Source organism: Lonchura striata, chromosome 1 (assembly GCF_046129695.1).
Source record: "Lonchura striata isolate bLonStr1 chromosome 1, bLonStr1.mat, whole genome shotgun sequence".
Lineage (NCBI taxonomy): Eukaryota > Metazoa > Chordata > Aves > Passeriformes > Estrildidae > Lonchura > Lonchura striata.
Genome location: NC_134603.1, coordinates 25,519,627 through 25,540,237, shown reverse-complemented (window position 1 = coordinate 25,540,237; position 20,611 = coordinate 25,519,627). Strand labels below are relative to the sequence as shown.

General features: G+C 36.0%; 1 protein-coding gene across 2 annotated transcripts in view; it reads left to right on the top strand.

Annotated features, from left to right (window-relative positions):
* Positions 1-20,611, top strand: part of SLC26A7 (solute carrier family 26 member 7) — a 64,520-nt gene that overhangs the window by 10,083 nt on the left and 33,826 nt on the right. For both annotated transcript variants that reach the window (XM_077782926.1, XM_021543274.2), the window contains 3 exons: positions 2,160-2,270; positions 5,884-6,056; positions 13,638-13,802. In XM_077782926.1, the coding sequence (XP_077639052.1) occupies positions 2,160-2,270; positions 5,884-6,056; positions 13,638-13,802 (449 nt within the window). The remainder of the gene's footprint in view (positions 1-2,159; positions 2,271-5,883; positions 6,057-13,637; positions 13,803-20,611) is intronic.

Below are 20,611 nucleotides of genomic sequence, written 5' to 3'. Positions count from 1 at the left end.
TGCCATGACCTCACCATGAAAAAAATTGCACATTGCTTCCAGAAACTTAGTACAAAAGAATGTGAAAGATCTAGGCATGAATCTAGAAATGGAGGAAAACAGGGACTGAATTTAAATTCAGATCAGCAGCAGATCATCTGGATTTATAACCATAACTAGGATTAACTGGCTCTTCCCAGAAACCTTCTAAAGTACACATCTGGCTCAGCATTCAGTAATGAAGCTTGTGTATTCCCCTCATGCTTGTTACAGACGGGTCACTTCATTTCAATTATGTTGTTATAATTTAAATGAGACTGAAATTATGCTGATTTTTCTGATTCCTTCACTTTTTGTAGAGTAAAATAAATTAGCCAGCATAATGCTTTGTTGCAAGTTGCAATACTATGTTGTGAGTAGCATTCAACTAGTAAATTAATTCAAAATTTTTTTTTCTTTTTGGTTTTGTTCATAAAATGGTTATAATGGAAAAGCTTTCCAGTGTTAAGCAAGCTTTAAAAACTTGTTTCTCCTCTTCTCATTTCCCCACCCTCCTCCATGCTCAATTTTATCTGGGTAGAGTCATGTAGTTCTCTCCTGTGCTGTTTTTATTCTCTTCAGGCACACCCTTCTGTGTTGCTCTTGGGTCAGAATCTTCTTTTACCTCTATTGATCACGTGAACATGGACATTGCACTACAATTTCAAAGAGCTTTCTGGTTTGTGATAATGCTGTGCTAAGAGAAAAACACAGAAGTGACTATCAGTAGATGCACTCAAAGTGCTACTTTGCTGAGCACAATGATGATAAAAATGATCCATGTAGGATTCACCTCAGCAAAATCTTCACTGTGAAGTTTTTCTAACAGATGAACTGCTTCACTGAGAACTTGACACTTCTGACCTTTTTGTATTTTCTTGCCTCCCCCTCACCACGTTCACTTTGTTACAGACTCAAATGAAAATGTAAGAAGATTTTGAATAAAAATGTTCAGAATTGCCTCTGAAAACCCATAAACAAAGACACTCTTTGTCACTGTCCATATTATCAAAGCCCCATAACACTGACATTTCAAGTAAAGAACACTTTCTGGAGCATTCTTTAGGATGCTGGGTGAGAACAATGAATCCTACAGGTTTAGTTTTCTTTGGGGGTTTCACATGGACACAGAAGGCAACTCCATTCCACAGATCTGAATCTCCTCTGTTACAGACCACACGTGGTCATTCTCCCGAAGGTGGACTTCAGAAAGGCCAGTCCTTTCTTCCAGACTGCATGATGAGGTATTCGCCAAAATTTATGGAGCAATTGTGCAAGACAAGCTCTCCTGCTCTTAGTTTCCAGAAGTGAGAGCTGTGAAATGGCCGTAGATCCTGCTGATCTGAAGCAAGTCTGGGGAGTCTCCTTCTGATGACTTGCAAGAAGCCAATGCAGTCTGACTTGCTATCTTAGGTATCTCAAATTGAAAAGCAACCAAATCTGATGCTTTGCAGGAATGTTTCTGTTGAAAGATGAGTTCTTGTCCAAGACTTCTGAGAAAAGGGTGGATGCTAAGCAATGAAGGTAATTAGTGAGTCTATAAAGTTAAACCTGAACGAATTCTGTTCATTCTTCATCTCAACATGAAAGTCAAATACTTTCTGTTTGTGAACTGACAGCTTTACATGATGAAAGAAATGTTAATGTTTAAAGGCTTATGAACCCCAGACACCTAAAGAGGATGAACTCTGGAATATATTTTTTATTTAAGAAATTAGACTGAAGGGGCTCCATCCAAACCAAAATTACAGGTTTTGAAATATTTTTAAAAAATAACCATCCCACTGCCTGGAGACCTGGCAGTCTCAAAGCCACGTTTGTGAGGGTGAAACAATGCTGCCTCCTCCTGTGAGGCATGGCTATTAAAAGAGGCTTGAAACCACTAATGGAGACAACTTGGAATCATGGTAGGATATGTGGATTTTGATGATGAAATGGAAAACCTTCTACAGTTATTTCTGATTCTTATTGTACAGTAGCTCATTTGCACTCTAGTAAAGGAAGGTGAGTTTAGTAAAGGAAGGTGAGTTTTCTCCTGCTCTTAATAAAATTGTAGACATTTCCTCATAAAAATAAAAAACAACACAAATAGAACAGTTTTATCTTCATATAGTGAAGTAATTATCTTTAATTTTCTATAGGGCTGGCCTTTGCTGTTCTGTCTTCAGTCCATCCAGTTTTTGGTTTATATGGATCTTTTTTCCCTGTCATTATTTATGCCATATTTGGAATGGGACGTCATGTTGCAACAGGTAAGGGTCTGTATGCTAAAGTAGTTTTCAAAAATAGGGAACTGGATGCTGAAATTTATTCATGTTTAAAGGCTGATGGAAGGAAAGTTATCTATGATTAAATAGAAATAAGATGGTTTTGTGCTTGTCTTTACAGCAACTTTTTGTCAGTTTAAGTACTTTAAAAAGCCTCATTAAGAATATATTGGGGTTACTCCTGCCATTATAATTTAATATTGCACTGACACTTCCTTTGTAAATGTAATTTAGTAAGAGCTTTTTTTATTTTAACTCTGCTTTAGAAATCTGCTTCAGGCTAAGAGTTTAACAAAGGACTCTGTCAACAAGATGTATGTAAATGGAAATGAAAAATGTTCAACTGCCTCGTAAACCATAGAAAACATACATTACTTCTCACCTGTCTAAAACACAAGTGTTGCATTTCTCAGGAAAAGAAAAACAAAAACGACCTCCTGAGCCCATTACTTGCTATTGTATTAAAGCTAGAGATTCTCCCACTAAGGACTCATCCTCTTGCAGAGTAGTTGGGTAGATAGGGAAAGATGCTGCTTGGTTACTCTGCTGGTAGTTATGAGTTACTTGTTTACCCTTCAGCAGCTGAAGAATTGAATGGCTTTGTGCTCCTAATAGGTTGATACTCTGTCCTAATACTCTATTTCTGAGCCCAAAGAAATAAAATTATAGAGGGCAGCTGGAAATAATACTCATTAGATTGAACCACAAATATTTTGTTGTTCAGAAGTGGACACTTGATGGCCCCTGAAGTTTGCAAGAAGGGTGAGATAGGCCCAGTGGCAACACACAGCACGGCTGGATGAAGGGAAGCAGCCCCTGAGGCTGTCAGAAGATTTAAGCAGGGAGGATGCATCTCTTCCTTGAAGAGGAGAAAATCTCCTGAAAGAGATTCTGGGTAATCACACTCAAAATGAACTCTGCAGAGTCTGATTGCACTAGTGTATGCAATGTTCTACTAAGAAGTTAGCAACACATTTTGAGCACCCTTTTTGATCAAAAATATTCAGTTACATTTTTAAAAAATGCAAATCTGAGCAGCTATAAATAGTCTTAGAGAAAAAAGAAAGCTAAAAGTTTGTTTTCTCTAGATTTACAGAAATATTTGAGTCTTTTGATGTCTGAAAAGGATCTGTAGATCCTGTTATTGTCCTAATGTTGTAATGACTATACTCATTTTAACTCATGTTAAAAGGGAAGCATTGCAAGAAAAGATGAAAATTTTGAATATAGAAACGATAGATTAAAACTTTAGTCTATATTAAAAAGCTGTTGCAAAACAAAAAAAATTAGCAGTGTATTGTCAGAAGTTTGTTGTATGATTATTAGGAAGACAAGAATCCATCATATGTAGGAAAGATAAGTAAGCATCTGGCTGCCATAAGTTCTAGTAATGAAAACCAATTGATAAAATAGGTAAGTATGCTGTTAAGTCTGATGTTTTATCCTTGGGAGGGAATAGTGTTCAGAGAATGCCTTGCTGAGTTCCACAGTTCTGCAGATTTCTGCATGGTCCTTGTTGTGGAAACTCTTTCCATTAATAATTCTATTTCAAAATTTTATCTCAATAAAAAAAAAACAACAAAAGAGTTTTCTTGCACACATGCGATCTTTTTAAATTAATAAATTTGAGTGACATATATTGTTGATATTTTCAGAAGGAAGGTCTCATGCAGTTCTTGTTTCAGCCTCAGTTAAGGCATTGTGGTGTGTAGCTGAGTGCATAGGAGCCATGCTGCCTGCCTCAACTGCTCCATAATTCCTTGTGGACATTGGAGACAGCCTCTTCACTTACCAGAATTTTCTGTAAGATCTGTGGGGTTCTCCATATGTACACAGGCTGTAAAGTTGTTCTTTGTTAGTGAAGGCATGAACTAGTGAAGGCAGTCATGTTAGTATGAAATGGAAAAGCCACCAATGGCCCTGTTCAGTTAACTTTTATTGTCCTGTAATGCCTTTTCTTTGAAAAAGCTGATCTACTTGAAGAGCTTTCTCACCTGAGCAACAAACACATACACCTTTTCTTGACTTTTGTTCACATAAATGATTTTGAACCATTCTCTGAGACAGCTTTATCTGCCATAAATAACACAAACACTTTGATTTAAGATAGAATTTCATGTAAGCTGTTTTCAAATTAAATTTTATGCAAACATCTTGTCCAAGTTTGAAAGGAACCTTAAAGGTCTTCTAATTCCAACCCCTCTGCCATAATCAGAAACACCTTCCACTAGGTCAAGTTTCTCAGGGCCCCATCCAGCCTGGCCTTGAACACTTCCAGGGATGGGACAAAAAAAGCTATGAATAATCAGACCCTGTTGGTGAGGAGTTAATTTGACTTCTGTAAAGGAAAATCCTACCTCACAACCTTCTAGACTACTGTATGAATGTCAACAAGTGTGTGGAGAAGGGATATACTTTGAATAAAAGATATCAGAATGGTCAAACAGCTACTGATAAGGTTCTACACCAAAGGTTACTAAAGAAAACAAGTTGTCCTTGTGATAGAAGAAATGTCCTTTTATTAATTATTAGCAGTTTGAAAGATATGAAGCAAAAGGCTGGACCTCTTGGTCACTTTCAGTGTGGTGGTATCCCTGGTGGGTTCCTGAGGAATTCATGCTGTGAGCTTTACTCTGTGAAGGCCAAGGTGAGGGCAGGATTGTGTACACCAGGTCCTGGAGCAGTAGAAAAAAGGTGAGTTCAGAGAGAAATTGTTTTAAAATACTTTAACTGTGTAGATAAAAGAAAACAGTACAGCAGATGCTGAACTTCTGCAACCTGTTCTCAGAGGACATTGTGGAAGGAGAAATTACAAACAGGTTCAGACAAACCTTTGACAAATTCATGAATACTAGTCCACAAAAAAAAAAAAAAAAAAAAAAGCCAGCTTAGGAAGTAGTTCTCTAACACAACAGCTGTGGATGCCCACAGACAATGGCCAGGCTTGTGTGCTTTCCCCAGGTAACACCTCTGACTATCACAGCTGGAGGCAGAGTACTGGGCAGGATGGGTCATTGGTCTGACATAGCAAGATGTTCTTATGCTCTAATAGCTCTGCATGTTTGTGTCTTTTAATGTTGAATTGTCATCCTCATTTATCTTTGTGTCATTAAATGTGCTTTACCTCTCTCAGCAAATAAATGTTTTTCTCATAATTTGCCTCCATTTATTGAGAGAGCTAGGTACTATTTAATGGACTAGGTACTATATATACATAGTATGAATTAATTGCCCTAGAAATTTGAATGGTGAACACTTGGAAATCTCAGACAGATAGCTAATGGATCACATCCAGGGTGAGTTAAAAGCATTTTTGATAACTTGAAATCATTGCAAATTGTTGTATTTGAATCTCTTTTGTAAACCTGTCTTAACGAATGTGCTAAAAAAAAGATTTACATTTAATTTGCCTGTATGAATGGTATTTTATGGGAAGAAAGGTATGTTACATAGAAAAAATACCTTAAAATTGTTCTTATGATGACAGGAATGTAAAAAAATGTCACTTTTAATAATAACAGCCATTTTGAAAAAGAGACTATGAGTGATGAGTACAGATCTACAATTGTTGGAAATTAACATGTGGCTTTTTTTACAGGAACTTTTGCTCTAACTTCCTTAATATCTGCCAATGCAGTTGAGCGCCTTGTTCCTTCAGTCACAACTAATTTCACTGCAAACAATAATTCAGGAATTTTGGGTTTGTCAGAATTTGAAATGCAGAGGATTGGAGTTGCAGCAGCAGTTTCATTTCTAGGAGGAATCATTCAGGTTGGTGGTGATCACATTTTCTGTATACTACTGATGTACTGCCTTTGTGACAGCTATGACATTTGTAATACTTTTTTTACTTCTCTGAGAAAAACTAATAAAAACATCTGCTTCAATGGTCATAAATGATGAAATTAATGTGCTTTAAGAATTTGCTGTTCCTTTGTAGTAATTATCTGTACACATGCTTCCAGTGTTTTACAATATGAAGCAAAAGCACACTCAGTCAGCTCTACTATAATACTTGCTTGCAGTTGGTGTCCCCTTTCTGTCTTCAGAAACAAATATGAATCAGCTCCTGGTAAGCATTGACATATTCCTGAGGCTTTCTGTTGCCCTTGGCTTGAAAAGCAATACTATACAATATCCAATAATTAAAAACAGTAGGGAAAACTTTAAATTCTCTTTAGAGTTCACACACCCATCATTAAAATGAAATAGTAAAACAGATGTCTTCAAATGATTCTCTAAAGTTTATTTAAATGATCAGAGGTCTTTTAAATTTCTTCTTTTCTCTTATTCTGGCCAAAAGGGTGAAGTTTCTTTATCCATTGCCAGTTGCTTAGGTCTTCAATGAAGGCTTCCCTTTTCCTTGTAAATATTAAAATAGAAGTAATGTGCCAGGGTTTGACATTGCAACACCTAGGTAGCTGGACTCCTGAAACAAACTCAGACCCCTCCACTTGGTGCTTTGGATCCCTCTCCCATGCAGAGGATGAACAAAGGGGCCCAGAATGGGATCTTCAATAGTCTACGTGCTTGGCAGGAACTGGGGCGTGTACTTATGTTAGTCAGTAGAAAATATCAAGAAGCATTGTTATTTTTGCTGCATTTTTATAATTCTTCTATTGGTTTATGATGAGGATTCTGTTATTGGATTATTACAGCCTGCAGACAGCACAGAAAGCAGAGCTGATGCAGATTGTGCCTGGCTGTGCCTGCACATGCTGTCCCAATGCATCTGCATGTGCAGCCCAGCACTGCATCTTATGCAGGGTGCTCGCAACAGCAGAGCATGAATGGAGCTCTTCATGCAGGAGTCCAGTGCTCACAGCTTGGAAATCTCCTGCATCTCTCTCTCAGGCCAAAATGTCTCATGTGGGAAGTTGGTGCCTGCATTCATTTGATGTAACTTCAAAATCCAGTTCAGAAATTATTTTGCTTGGTGGCTGCAGAATCCCATTAGGTGTGTGAGTCCTCCAGACCTCTTACTCTTTCATCCTGAAAAGTTCTGCTTTTTCATATGCCTTCCACTGCATCAGCTGATTTATCTCAGCCTATGTCCTCTTTAATCCTGACTGGAATGAGAAGAACTGGTAAATCCTCTCTGCATCTTCAGAGCAGGTCTGGCAGGGAACCATGCCATGTGCATGGGCTCCTCTCCCAGGCCAATAATGTCACTTGCATTAGAATCATACTAACACATCTGGTGCTTGCCAGGCTGCCACTAGTCCTTTATGTGAGTGTAATGGTTGGAGGCCAGAGAAAAACACTTATTTCCTAAAGAAGTGCCTTGAAGCTACTAATACTGCAATATGCAGGTGAAAGTCCTGATCAAGGCTGAGATTAAACTTTGCCATCTTCCCAAGTGCTAAGTGTGGGAATCTACGTCTCTCATCAAGATTCCAGTTTCCCAGCTAACAGTTGCTGCAAACCCCAGATAAGGTGGCAAGACACATCTTGCTTTAATGTAGAGCTAAATCAGTCACTTTCTTCTATTTATCAGATTAGAATAGAAACTAACTAATAGCCTGAAATTAATGTATGTTCTGGAACAAAAATTGTATGATACATTTTGAGGCAACAGCTCTTCATTGAAGACATCCTGAAATACAAAAAGAAGTTGTATTTTCTGTGTAGTTGGTATCTGTGATGGTGCAGCTCTAGGAAGGGAGCAGACCTGGCTTATGTTATCTACTATAAGACTTAAATTTTTCTGAAAAACAGTCAAAATTCATTTCTCTAATCAGCCACTAATTGCACAAAAACAACAGATGCTGTGATTAATCCCTACCTTGGGCACCCTCCAGACGAAGGATGAAAAATTCTTGCCAAAACAGCTGTTTCCTTCTTGGAAAGAGTAGGTAAAGAGCTGAACACCCTTAGCCTAAAAAGCAATTTGATGCTATTTTTCCAGTAGCCTGGCTAAATACTCCAATCAGCAGATAATATTAAAATAAAAGGGAAAACATACAAAATAGTCAGTAATGGAGGGAAGGCGGGGAGAAGGGGGGAGATGTTTCTGAGATGAACTGCTGTTGGCTAGTCGGTGTTTATTGCAGACCACAACTGTGCATTTCTGTTGTGAGGCAAACTCTGAGCAGGCTCTGTGAATTTCAGAGCCATCTTGGCATGAAATAAATCAGCATTGTTTTCTGATCATAAAACAAGGATAGGTAGAGATTGTCACAATTGAAATTTGGGGCTTAACTGCTTAAGTTTTTCTCAAAGAAATAAGTTTCAGAGTCCTAAACTACTTCTGAAATCTAATATTTGAGGAAGTGTTCATAAAAGAGAAAAGATATTTAGTTATATTAAGAGGTGTTCTGATGACATGAAAATAGTATTAAAATAGAAAATAAGTAAACATAAAATAAAAACTGTAATTACCAAAACCATTTAATATAATGCATTCATTATTTCATTTTAAAAAGCAGAATGGAAGGCATGACAAAGAATTTCTTATGTTTATATAGCTGCTACTCTATAAAGATAAACAGGGCATGGAAAACAAATCAAACTAATGGAAATCTTCCCTGATATCAAATACCTCAGAGGTATTGATGGGGAAAGAAATGATAGAACATAGCAGAAATCTATTGAGTCATTTTGTAATTAAAATAGGATGTTGCCTTTATAACATTAAATAAATCCTCAAAAGAGCTTTTGGGTAAGATTTTTCTTCCCCTAGAAATGCTTCCATGAATGCTTCCATAAATATATGTCTCTAAAATAATCTCAGCATACTAAACTGAAATTCAAGATTAAGATTTGCTGAATAAATAGAGGAAAGCTTCTTGCAGATCAAACTGAGGAAGAAAATACCCTAGGAAAAAAACCCCATAATTCTCTGTAGACCACTGTGTTGTAGACTTCAGTTGGGCTATTCTTCTGTAGGGGATAAATAGCTGCTTATTGCATTCCAGTCTCGTAAAATTTTTATTAGTAAGTTTTTCATCTACTGTATTTTAAAAACTAACATGTAATTAGTTGCTGATATACAGTGTTGGATATAGAAATGTTTTTGGTTTTCAAGAGAACAAATTTACACAGTCCATTATCAATCTGCTTAATAACAAAGGAGCACATTTGAATAAGAAGGGTGTTTTTGTAAGGCAATATTCTTGTCCCAGTCTCCATTAACCTGTGGGAAAAACGATGCTGTAGTATTTCTGTTACACATTGCTCTGCATGAGGTGAAAACATGAGTCTACTATACGGTGATAATCAGGGGAAAAGTTCATTTTTCTTTTACAGTGGAAATACCTTATTACAGGCTCATATTCTGTATTTTGAAAACTACAAGTAGGTTGGGTGGGAGTTCTGGTTCCCACAATTACGGTAGAGCATTCTATGTGTTAGTACAGAAGGACCACAGAAAAAACTTTTTCAGGTCCTGGAATGAGGAAAGTTCACTCTGCACACCATCAGAAGCTACCAGACACTCTCAAGACATCCAGAATGAACATAGGAGCTGCAGCTCAGAAAATCAAAAAATAGTGGTCTACCATTTAGATGTCTATTGAAACAGGCCATGGAGAGTTTTAAATTGGCAACCCAGCTGAGCTGAACTGTGTCTGACTGTTGTCTTATCTATGGATAAGGGTCCATAGATTTCTTCACTTTTGCTACCTGCGATAACCAATATAATGCACTAAATGACAGTCTCACAGTCTGTGCTGGTTCCCTCCAAGAGATGTTCCTGTGTCTGGTCTCATCTACCCAGCCCATGCAGCAAATGATCAGAAAGGGCCCCACCACTTTGTCTGATATAACAGTGGAAAACCTCTTCCAGTACAGTGGAGTTTTGAGGGATTTAAAATTCATTTTCCAAAGCTGAATCTGTGCAGCAGCTAACACAATATCAGTCTTTCAGTTTCTGGGGACAGAAAATTTGACATTAGTTATTTCCAAAGAGCTGTTAAGTGATAAAAATTTTTACTGGCCAAGAAGTTAAATTGACTACACGTTGAATGGAATTTTAATAATAATAATAATAGACTGAGCATGTTGTCATGGGAAGAAAGTATTGAAAGTGGACAAGAACCAAAGGTTCTGAATAATGAACATAGAGGGCTTTGCTTTTTGCAATTGTTCATTTTTCTTCTCCTGGCTAAATTCCCATTCTCTTCTATTTGTCAGAGTAAAATTATGGAGTAGTAAAGACAGCTGAAAAAAAAAGATTCCCTTTGTATTGTCTTTCTTCCATTTGGAAATGTACTCCTTTTTATCAATTTTTTCTTTTTTTTAGAAATCACATCTTCCACTACTTCTTCTAATCACCTCATTGTATACCTCATGTCTGTGATCTTTTCTCCTTTACTGTGCATTAATTCAAGGCTGCTTTCCCTAACTTTCTCATGTATTGCTTTTTCTTTTCCCTGAAAGGTCTTGATTTCATTTACATGAATTTATTCAAGAATGTATACCTGGCGAAAGCAAAATTTATCTCAAGAAAGTTACTTCTTAATGAACCTTTTTACATGGTATTATGTACTGAAAATGCCACACAAATAAACAAGAGCCAAGTGCCTTTCAAACAATTTTTATACTGTGCATATTCTTTCCCTGAAGTATGCTTTTATCCTTTAGGAACCAAATTCTTAAAAATTAAAAATTCTGGGTACAATTCTAAAATATGTGAAAATTTAGTTTCTTTTACAGTTTAAGAAAATCTCAGTATGACGACAAATAATAAAAAGACAAAAATATTTGTTTTTATTCTGTTTTTGCTGTTCTAGCACTTTACTGTCACTTTTCTCTGTAGTTTGCATCAGGAATGAAAAGAAATCATAAAATTTACCAGAAAATAAAGTAGATGCAAAAATGAGTATCACAACCAATAGCCAAGATAAAGCAGATTGTTAGACACTTCTTTAAGAATACTGAACTTTCTACAGTTTGGTCAGTGTTACTGGGTGAAAGATTTTATGACATAATGCAATGTAATGCAATTGAGTGCTGTCAGCTTAGCTAAGTTTCAAATGGTGTTTATTCAAAATGCAGTGGCAGCCAAGCTGGCTGTTTCCCAGCATGGAGGGTTAATTTTAGAGTCAGTCTGGGCCTGAGTAAATGCTAATAATTTTATCTGTCAAGAAAACTCACATGCAAATAGATTTGGGAGGTTTGTTTCAAAACTTTTTTCCTCCTTGTGATCCATTAAGTTTTTGTACATTATTCACGTTGCAAAGACAACATGAGGTTTCCATACCAGTATATGCTGGGAATTACACCCTCCATCCACAATCTTTCCTCTTCTGGTTGCTTCATTTTTAGATCTTCTCCATGGAAGATGTATGGGTGCACATCATATTTATTTAACTATCATGTAAATAAAGAGTAGGATGTTCATGCTCATGAAGTACTGCCTTTGTTTCTGGGTGTCCTGAGCTACCTTCTGGAGTAAGGAGAGGGGACCAAGTATAGGCTGCTGCTTGTTTAATTGAGTGGCTGCAGAAATTGTCTAACTGGAACCATACTCATGGTTTGCAAGAATTTTACATTGCTTACGGTTACGTGCAATCAATAAAAAACTGTGTTTGAAATGTGTTCTTTTAGTTAGTACCTGTGAAGCATCCTCTTAAAATGCTGAAGATTAAAAGAAAAAAAGTAAAAAACCAAAAAGTAGATCTGAAAGTGATGCTGAAATTTTTAAGCCTAGCAATCATTTTGCCGTAACTCACAATAATAACTTTCTCTGAAATGCTAATAGTAACTAATACTTCTCTGTGATATTATGTAGTACACAGAACTGTCTCTGTGGTTTTGATTCCATGCCTAAATAAACATCCAATTTCCTGGAAATGAAGCTGTTACACAGTTAGAAATGTCACATTCAGACAAAAGAAACCAATTTCAGAAAACAAATAAAAATTCACAAGGGAAGGGAGAATTTAATTCTTATTGAACTTTGCTACTGTGAACAATGTTTTAAATGTATTAGTAGACACACTGTTACAACAAACAGCTAAACAAAATATCTGAAATTAGTAATTATCAGTTTTGGGCCTGACTAACAAAATTGCTACTCACCGAGGGTATACAGTAATTATCATTATTGGAGTCCAATCTTGAATGGCAATCAATGTTTCAATTGCTCATAGTAAGGAGCAATTTACATGCTGTTAGTGGGAAGTAGAAGAAAAATCTCAGATTTAATCTCCCAAATGGAAGAGGATATTACTCACTAGAGGTTTTGTGGTAAATTAAAAGACACTTATTTTGATATTTTTGTTTGTTTTGTTGTACTATGCCCAAAGCTCACTGCATACAGGTTGAGTTTTATGGTGAGAACATGAATGGTGTTCAGGCATAAATAATTATAACATCTGAAAAGAATAGTTTTAGCTTCAGGAAAAAAAACCCCAAACCCAAAACCAAAAGCAAACCAAACCAAACAAAAAACAAAAAACAAAAAATAACCAAAAACAAACAAACAAAAAAATCAACAAAAAAAAAAAGCAAGGGAGACTGTGATATATTCAAAAATAATATTTAATATGGTAAACACAAAATAAAGCCCTTAGAAAGTATTGTAACAAACAACTCTGTGCCAAGAGCATGTAATTTTTCAGGGAGAAGAACAGCAAATGCAAAAGACCATAGAAGAAACTGCAAAACTCATTGTGAGAAGAGATAATGTCAATGTAATTTAATGAGGATCAGAAAAGCATTAAGTGATATGTAAACCATAGTAGCAGCTGTAGTTATGCAACAACTTTGTTCAAAGAATTAAGAGTAGTCAAATCTCATACTTTGGAGGGAAAGAATGTTTGAAGCCCAGGATAAGGGGAGAAAACTGTTGAACACAACAGTACCTACAATAGCTTTAGATCCTGCTGTAGCTTAAATTTCTGGATTAGAGGTCTCAACACAAGAGTCTTTATAGCACCTCATAAATTTGGTATCTGTTGAGATTACTAATGTTGGGAATCCTGATAGTGACATTATGCCAATCAGTAAGCTGGACCAAGATGTGGCTCTTGGCCCATTTAGGCTGCATAGCAGTGGAGCAGGAATAAGTCTTAGAATCAGCCTCACTTTTTGAGCTGCTGTACTTGTTGCAGTGTTGAGTTGATGTTTTTATGGTGTTTATTGTGTTCACATATTTGAGCAGGTGTGAGTATTTAGAGTTTCTTTGTGTCTGTTTTTTTTACTAAGCCAGTGTTAGAGTCGGTAAACTAGTGAGTATACTGTAGGTAAATCCACAGAACTTCAGTGCATTCCATTTTCAGATAGATTTGTCTGCCAAATTTGTTGGCTGTGTATCTTTAGCTCATTTATCTTATAACTTATTAAAAGGACTCTGACTCACTGTTCTATCACCAAGAAGCTGCTGATCCTCCTGCTTTTGCCTTTTAGGTAGCAATGTTTGTGCTGCAGCTGGGCAGTGCCACTTTCTTGTTAACAGAACCCGTCATAAGTGCCATGACAACTGGAGCAGCTACACACGTCGTGACTTCACAAGTGAAGTATCTGCTGGGAATGAAAATGCCATATATATCAGGACCACTGGCATTTTTTCATGTGAGTTCAGTGAAAGAGATATTTCATTAAAATTTCATTAGATAAAATTCTATTATATGCACTATTTGTCTCTGTGTAAGAGTATGGAATTTGTTATGCACGTGTGAATGAATAGAGGATGAACGTTCATCTTACTTTAACTGTTTGTAAGAAGAGAATTGGAAAACCTGATAGAGAACTAGCAGGGATGGGTACAGTAATTAATTTTAAATGTGTTTCTTAAGGTGTCAATAATCCCTTTTATTATCCTGAGCCGTTATGCACTCATACAGAGAGGGTAATCTCTCTCTGGGTCAGAATGTGGAAGGAATATAAATTTAAACATATTTTCTTCAAATGCTGCTGAAATCTGACCATCATTGTGGTAAAAGGAAAATGACCCATTATTTGTGCATCTCCTATGCAAAAATTACTCTAGGTATGTTTATTATTTTATGACATGTTGCTACTTTGCCATAAACACAGCAAGCACACAACTTTAAGGTAATTTTTATAAAATGCATGCTGCATTTCATGCAGTATTGTTGCAAATGAGTGGTTAGATTGCCTAAAGAATCACCATCAGTGATATTGGTAAAAAGCAGGTATAAGCTTAATATGAAGTTATGAAAGTATAACTTTAACAGAGTTCAGCAGCAAGGTTCACTCACTTACTCCAAGGATGAAGCATCCATAGGAAAATTATATTAGTATAAATTTAGATTAATTACATGGAGACTAAAGATGAATACGGGTAAGGGCTCAAAGGGTATGAACACAAAAAAATAAGATGTGCAAAAGGGTTTACCAGAAATTCATCATTGAGTAATTTAACATTTATGAAATGATTCAATGGGATTTTTAATAAATATATCCATTACTTAATTACAGTTTCATGATAATAACATTCACACCCTAATAAGTTCACATGCACACAGGCAGAGATAAGTGCATGTCTGTCTGTGAGTGTAAAGGTACTTATCAAAAATTCCCCCTGGCTTCAGGGAAATATTCATAGCAAATTCCTGAGTGTTTCTGACCAGGCAAGGCTGCACCTCAAGGAGTCTGTGTGCATGTGTGTGTATCAGCCCAGGGCTTGCTGTGATGGTCTTTCGAGTATTGCAGACTTGAGGGCTCTCGAGCTCTGGGAGGTGCCCCACAGAGAGGGACACCAGCCAGCACAGCCCACTGTGGCCCTGAAGAGCTCAGAAGGCCTCACTTGGGGCTGGCATGTGCAGGGTCACCAGCTGATTTGATTTATTCATCAGTTTGTTTCCATCCTGGCCATAACCCGTGCTGGCAACTGCAGGAATTTCCAAAACATTTGGAAATTGTTTCCAAAACTTCGGCAACAATGGTGGTATTCTACTTGGGCTCCAGCTCAGGTAGGGAATGTTCCAAGGCTGTCAGGGGATGACTGATCACCCCTTGTTCCCCACCCCAGCCCCACAGTGGATGTTGCTTTACAGTGTTTTCCCACCTGTATCACGTGAAAGCGCCTGGTCTGGTCCCCACCTGGCTGGTTTGGTCAAGGCCATGAGGTGATGCACCACCACCACCAGTGACATGGTTACAGCCCTTGGGAAGTACAGATTTTTGTCTGAAACCTTAAAGAGCAAAGATGTATAATCTTATTACACAGAAGTCACAAATATATTCTTGGTGGTAACTTATTCCAGCAAGCCCTGAGTTTCGGTGCTGTGAGAATAATCTCTTGGCATTATTAGTGTTACAACAGTGCCTGTCAAAATAATATTTGCTCATAATAAAACTGTATTTATTTGCTGAAGTGATATCTACATTGCACTGATAGTGAGACTTCAGCTAATCAGCCAATAAATTAGGACATCTCATTTAAAAGCAATGATTATGTCTTTGTGCCCTACTACATGCTTTATTTTTTCCTATTATTTGGAAAACTTGTTAATGTGAAATCTTGATTAGAAGATGTTGCTTTTTAGAATGTTTTTTCTCATAGTATTTTACAAATCTGATAGCTTTGCATATGGATTATACATTTGTTAAGTTTTTTACAGGACCATTTTATTAACAAAAATTAGGAGCATGTAAAAAACACAAGTAATTTATCCATTTATCTTGTAGGGATATGCGTAAAAGTGTCATAGCTATTTTTATGAGTGATCATGTGGCTTATTAGACTATCAAAATGGTTCTTTTTTTTCATGACTTAAAAACCTTTTCATAAATGATTCTTAATATAAAATGTGAACAGCCCCCTTTTTGTGGTGTTTCCATGGAGACTATACTTACATATAGGAATATTGTCATCTTGTAGAGATGACTGGTGTTAAGTACTGCAGCCAAGGCATAATCAAAATACACATTATGAGCAACAATAAAGAACAGTGGTGATATGAAGAAATATTTCCACCTTGGTGTGCTGATGATATCATAAATGAGGTCATTCAAATGCTTTGAAAGAAAGCTATTCCCTTATCCCTTGTATTTTTAATGCATTTGAAACAAGTTCTTTTCTTTTCTCTTCTGAGATCAAACCCCTTTGAACATATTCCAAAAAAAAAACTTTCCTGATTTTTTTTAAGGTTCTGAATTGCTCTGTAAATTGTGTGTCTACTCTGTACAACTTGAAAGAATGATTAAAAAGGGCAATTTTACTATATAAATGTTTTAAAATATTTCTGGTGTCTGTTCAGACTTACGAATTGCCTTCAGAGAAGGTACAGTATCTCAGTCAAAAGCATCAGAGCTAGATTTTAACAATAATTTTCTCCTGTAGCTGTCGTTTAATGTGAAAATTATATTAATTAGATATAAGGTAATTTGCACATGTATCTAGAGAGTGAAAGGCAACTTTGGCATGTCTCTCTGGACACGTTCTTCACTTCAAATTCTCAAAATCCAAAGACTGGTACTTTTGCTCCATTTTTTTTTTCTTTGTCCACTCCAAAACACCTCCCACTCACAAAACCAATTGCTTTGCCTCAGGCAGCCTTTGGGCTGGCAAAGCAAGAATAAGAATGTTTAATAAAGTGTGATAGGAGAGTTGCAAGCATAGCAAGCCAGTGAAATGAATTCTTTATAGCATGTGAGATCATGGTTAAATACCTACGTATGGAAGGAACTTTGCATATGGAGAACAAATCTAGTACACTGGCCTTGAGCCTGTGGTACTTCTGTGTTTACACATAGGTTAAGTAACTTAATAAATTTTGTTTTCCTTGCACATAGTTTGTCACATTTCAATTGAGCTGCACAGCGCAGCATCAGCTTGTGTTTTGCAAATGGAAAAGGAAAAGTGAAGGTGAAGAAGAAAAACAGTGAGGTAATAATGCATGTGAGATCTAACTTTACAAGGGAAAAGAAAAGTGTCATCAAGTTTTACTCGGCACCTGAAAATGAAAGCACATACTTGTATTTCCCCCTTATTTGTGTATAGATATATTTCTCTTTCCACATGTTTCTGACAAAATACAACACTGCAAAATGAACTGCAATGTAAGAAACTTGCTTTGCAATACTGGGTCTTTTGTGGTTGTGTTGCAAAATCCTTGTGTGGTTTTGCTGCTATTCTTGAAAAAAAACCCTCAGACCTTCACATTTTGCTATCACCCTTTTTTTCCCAGCTACCTCTATAGTTTACTATATTTCCCTGTACATTTTCCCTCCAGTGTGACATATCTAAAAAATATCAGAATGAAATATTTTTGACAATGAAATTAATTTGTCCACTCTTAAAATGTATTGTGTTAAATAACATGTTCTTTTAATTCCTTTGTTTGCTTCAGCCTCTATACATATTTTAGAGCTAATCTTTTGGGGTTTCATGTAGACATTAAAAAAAAACAACTCAGAGCATTCATTAATACATCCAAATACACACCCTTTCTAGGGCGATATTGAACATTACAATGTTCAATATCACCTCAAAATTTATGGTTTCCCATAAGAAAAGGAACATTCAGTGTCTGTTTACATATGTGCAAAGCTTGAATATTTTTTGTTTCACTCAGGTCAAAATTTGCATTGATTACAAAAAAGTCCACTGTTTGTTCATAATAGTGGCACATAGGTTTTATTAAGAGTCTTTATACAAAATTAGCACTGAAACTAAAAACATGAGGCAAACAGCTCAATTACTATGTTATTGCTTATTTTCAAAATATTTTAAAATATAGAATGAAAAAGATTTTTTAAAATAATTTAAATGATAGAATGACAAAGACTCCTTCATACACTGCAATATCAAGCTAAATTCTGCTGCCTAATTTCCAAATAATTTCTGTAAGTGCATCATCTTAATATGTGAAATGCTGAACTTATAACTACATTTTTGATCAAAATATTGTAAATCTTTTGAATCAGATGCCAATTCTATTGCAAGCTTGAACTTTATGTACTTAGATTTAGGATTTATAGTTTGATCTTGGATGAGTACATTAACTGACTGGACAGAATACAATACAAAATATACAGTTTAAAGAGATGTCTGTTGTGCATGTTAATTACATTCCTGTTAAGAGCCACATGCTCTTTCTTTCTTATGAAAGGGTTTCCTCGTTTCACTGGTCATGCCATGAATTGAGTGATTTTAGGTTTTCAAAAAATGGTTACTCAGGAACCAACTAGTGAGTGGAAGCTCCTTAGTCTGATGCAGTAATTAATTTAATATTAATGTATTACTGCCAGAATTGTTTTGGTGTACTACAGACACTTTGGGGATAGGGCTGTTTGGGCTACTGAATTCAAATTAACTACAAAGCATTGGCAGTTCCATCATTTTTTATTTATTGTCTGATGTAGACTGCATACAGAAGAGTAAGACTTCAAAGAAACACCAAAGGATGTACTAGGCAGGTCATGTAAAGATTTTGTTGCAGAATCTGAAAAAACCTATGGCAAAGGTTTACAAGATTTGGCCATATATTTTTACTCTTTTTTTCTCAGTTTGAAAGACAAAAATTATTGAAGCTTGTGTATATTTCTTCACTAAAATTTTATTTATTCACTCAGTCTTTTGTCGCACTTTGTCTAGGAAGATTAGATTTGATGCCATGAACATAGATAGCTAATGCTGACACTTTAATAGCCAGCATTCATTTCAAAACAAATCCCATCTCTCTGACTTCAGCAAGTAGGAATCCACCCATTTCTTCCTTTTTCTTGCCTCTTCACCTTAGATCTAGCTCAGTCTTTAGTGACTTTGTGGGCACAATTTTCCAGTTTGCCTCCTTTTGTCTTAATTAATCACAGCTTCTGTTTGGGCACTCAGCTAAGTCCTGTGCCCTCTTGAAAATGCATTCTTGGAAAATTATGGGTACAGGATCTAGTCCCAAGCCACTCAAAATACAATACACATATTTTCTGATTACAGAGGGGCAATATGTGGCTAAAAACTGTGGTTTAATTCCCATTTTCAGATTTAAGACATATCTAGATCATATTACTTAACAAGTTGACTTTAAAATATTTTCCTGGTTTCCGAGAAATGTTTGTGCTGGGTTATATTGTGCATCCTTAAAACTCCAAGGGCTACATTGGATCTTTATGAGGTAAGTTAATTTTCTGAAACCATATTTAGGTTGGGCTTTTTCCCTTTCTAGATTATGAAAATATCCTCAGAAAGAAAAAATCAGGAAGTGATTTGAATTTACTTATTCTTCAATATGAGTATCACTTCTTTAATGAGTGACAGAATCAGAACAGTAGAAATAAATTCTATCATCATATTGACTACCTTTCTGCTAAAATAGGGTTCTTTCCTAAGATAATTTTTCTAGTACTTTTCCCTGTCCAATATAAATTTATGAATTTAACCTACAAACTGTCAGAACTTGTTAGCATTATGCATGTAGTTGAGAATAAATTCTCTGGAGCAGAAAATTATTAATCTTTATTTTGATAAAACTACAAGTGTGACTTTTGATTTAAGAAGACTTTTGGTCTTCTTAGTCACTGCCAGAGAAAACACCTGCTTTTTAATATTACTATTATTATTTCAAGTTCACTTGCTTTATTTTATTATCTTGTATGTTGGGGTTTAAAAAAAAAGTTATTTGTGATGATGTTTAAATATACATCTTAATCTTAGCCTGGTTCTCTCTATGGTTTATATTACAGTATGCACAATATTTTCCAGAATTTAAATGCAGAACGCAAAGGTCTGAGCCTATCCGTTTTTTCCCTTACAGCTTTAGTAAGCGTGTGTATTGTATTCATTTTTATGGCTTGCTGTTCTTTCAGGCAATATTGCTTTTCTTCATGAGGCCCAAAAATAAATTGTGATGAGATCTCATGATTTTTTTATTTATCAGGATAGATGGTCTCTCTAATTTTCTTCACCCCATCTGTTTCAGTAAACTTGTAATTTTTTTCATTACTCTGTTGATGTACTCCCATACTGATTTATGCCTTATTTCCTGAACCCACAAATTCAACATAGAGCAAAAATTACAGTTCACTGTGTCATCTGTGCTGCTGCAAAGGCAACTGCATTCTCCCAAGTCTGTTACTTACAGCATTGTATTCATCATCGAAGACCTCTGTTTCTCATCACTGTTGGTCATTCTATTCCTGTTCCGTATTTCTATTCTGCATGTTCCTTATAATTCATCACCATATTTCCTTTGTTCATTATAGATCCAACTACATTTTTCTAACCTGTTTTACAGCTTATTGCAGCACATATTAACTGGTAAAAAGCTGAAGTACTCCTGCTCACAGTTCCATAGCTCTTGCCTGGTGTCCTCTTTCCCCCTTAACTCTGCAGTCAGCAGAAAAGGAACAAACAGGGCAAAGCAGATAACTTCAGTTATTTAAATGACCAGTAGCATATGTATGCAAGCTTGGCA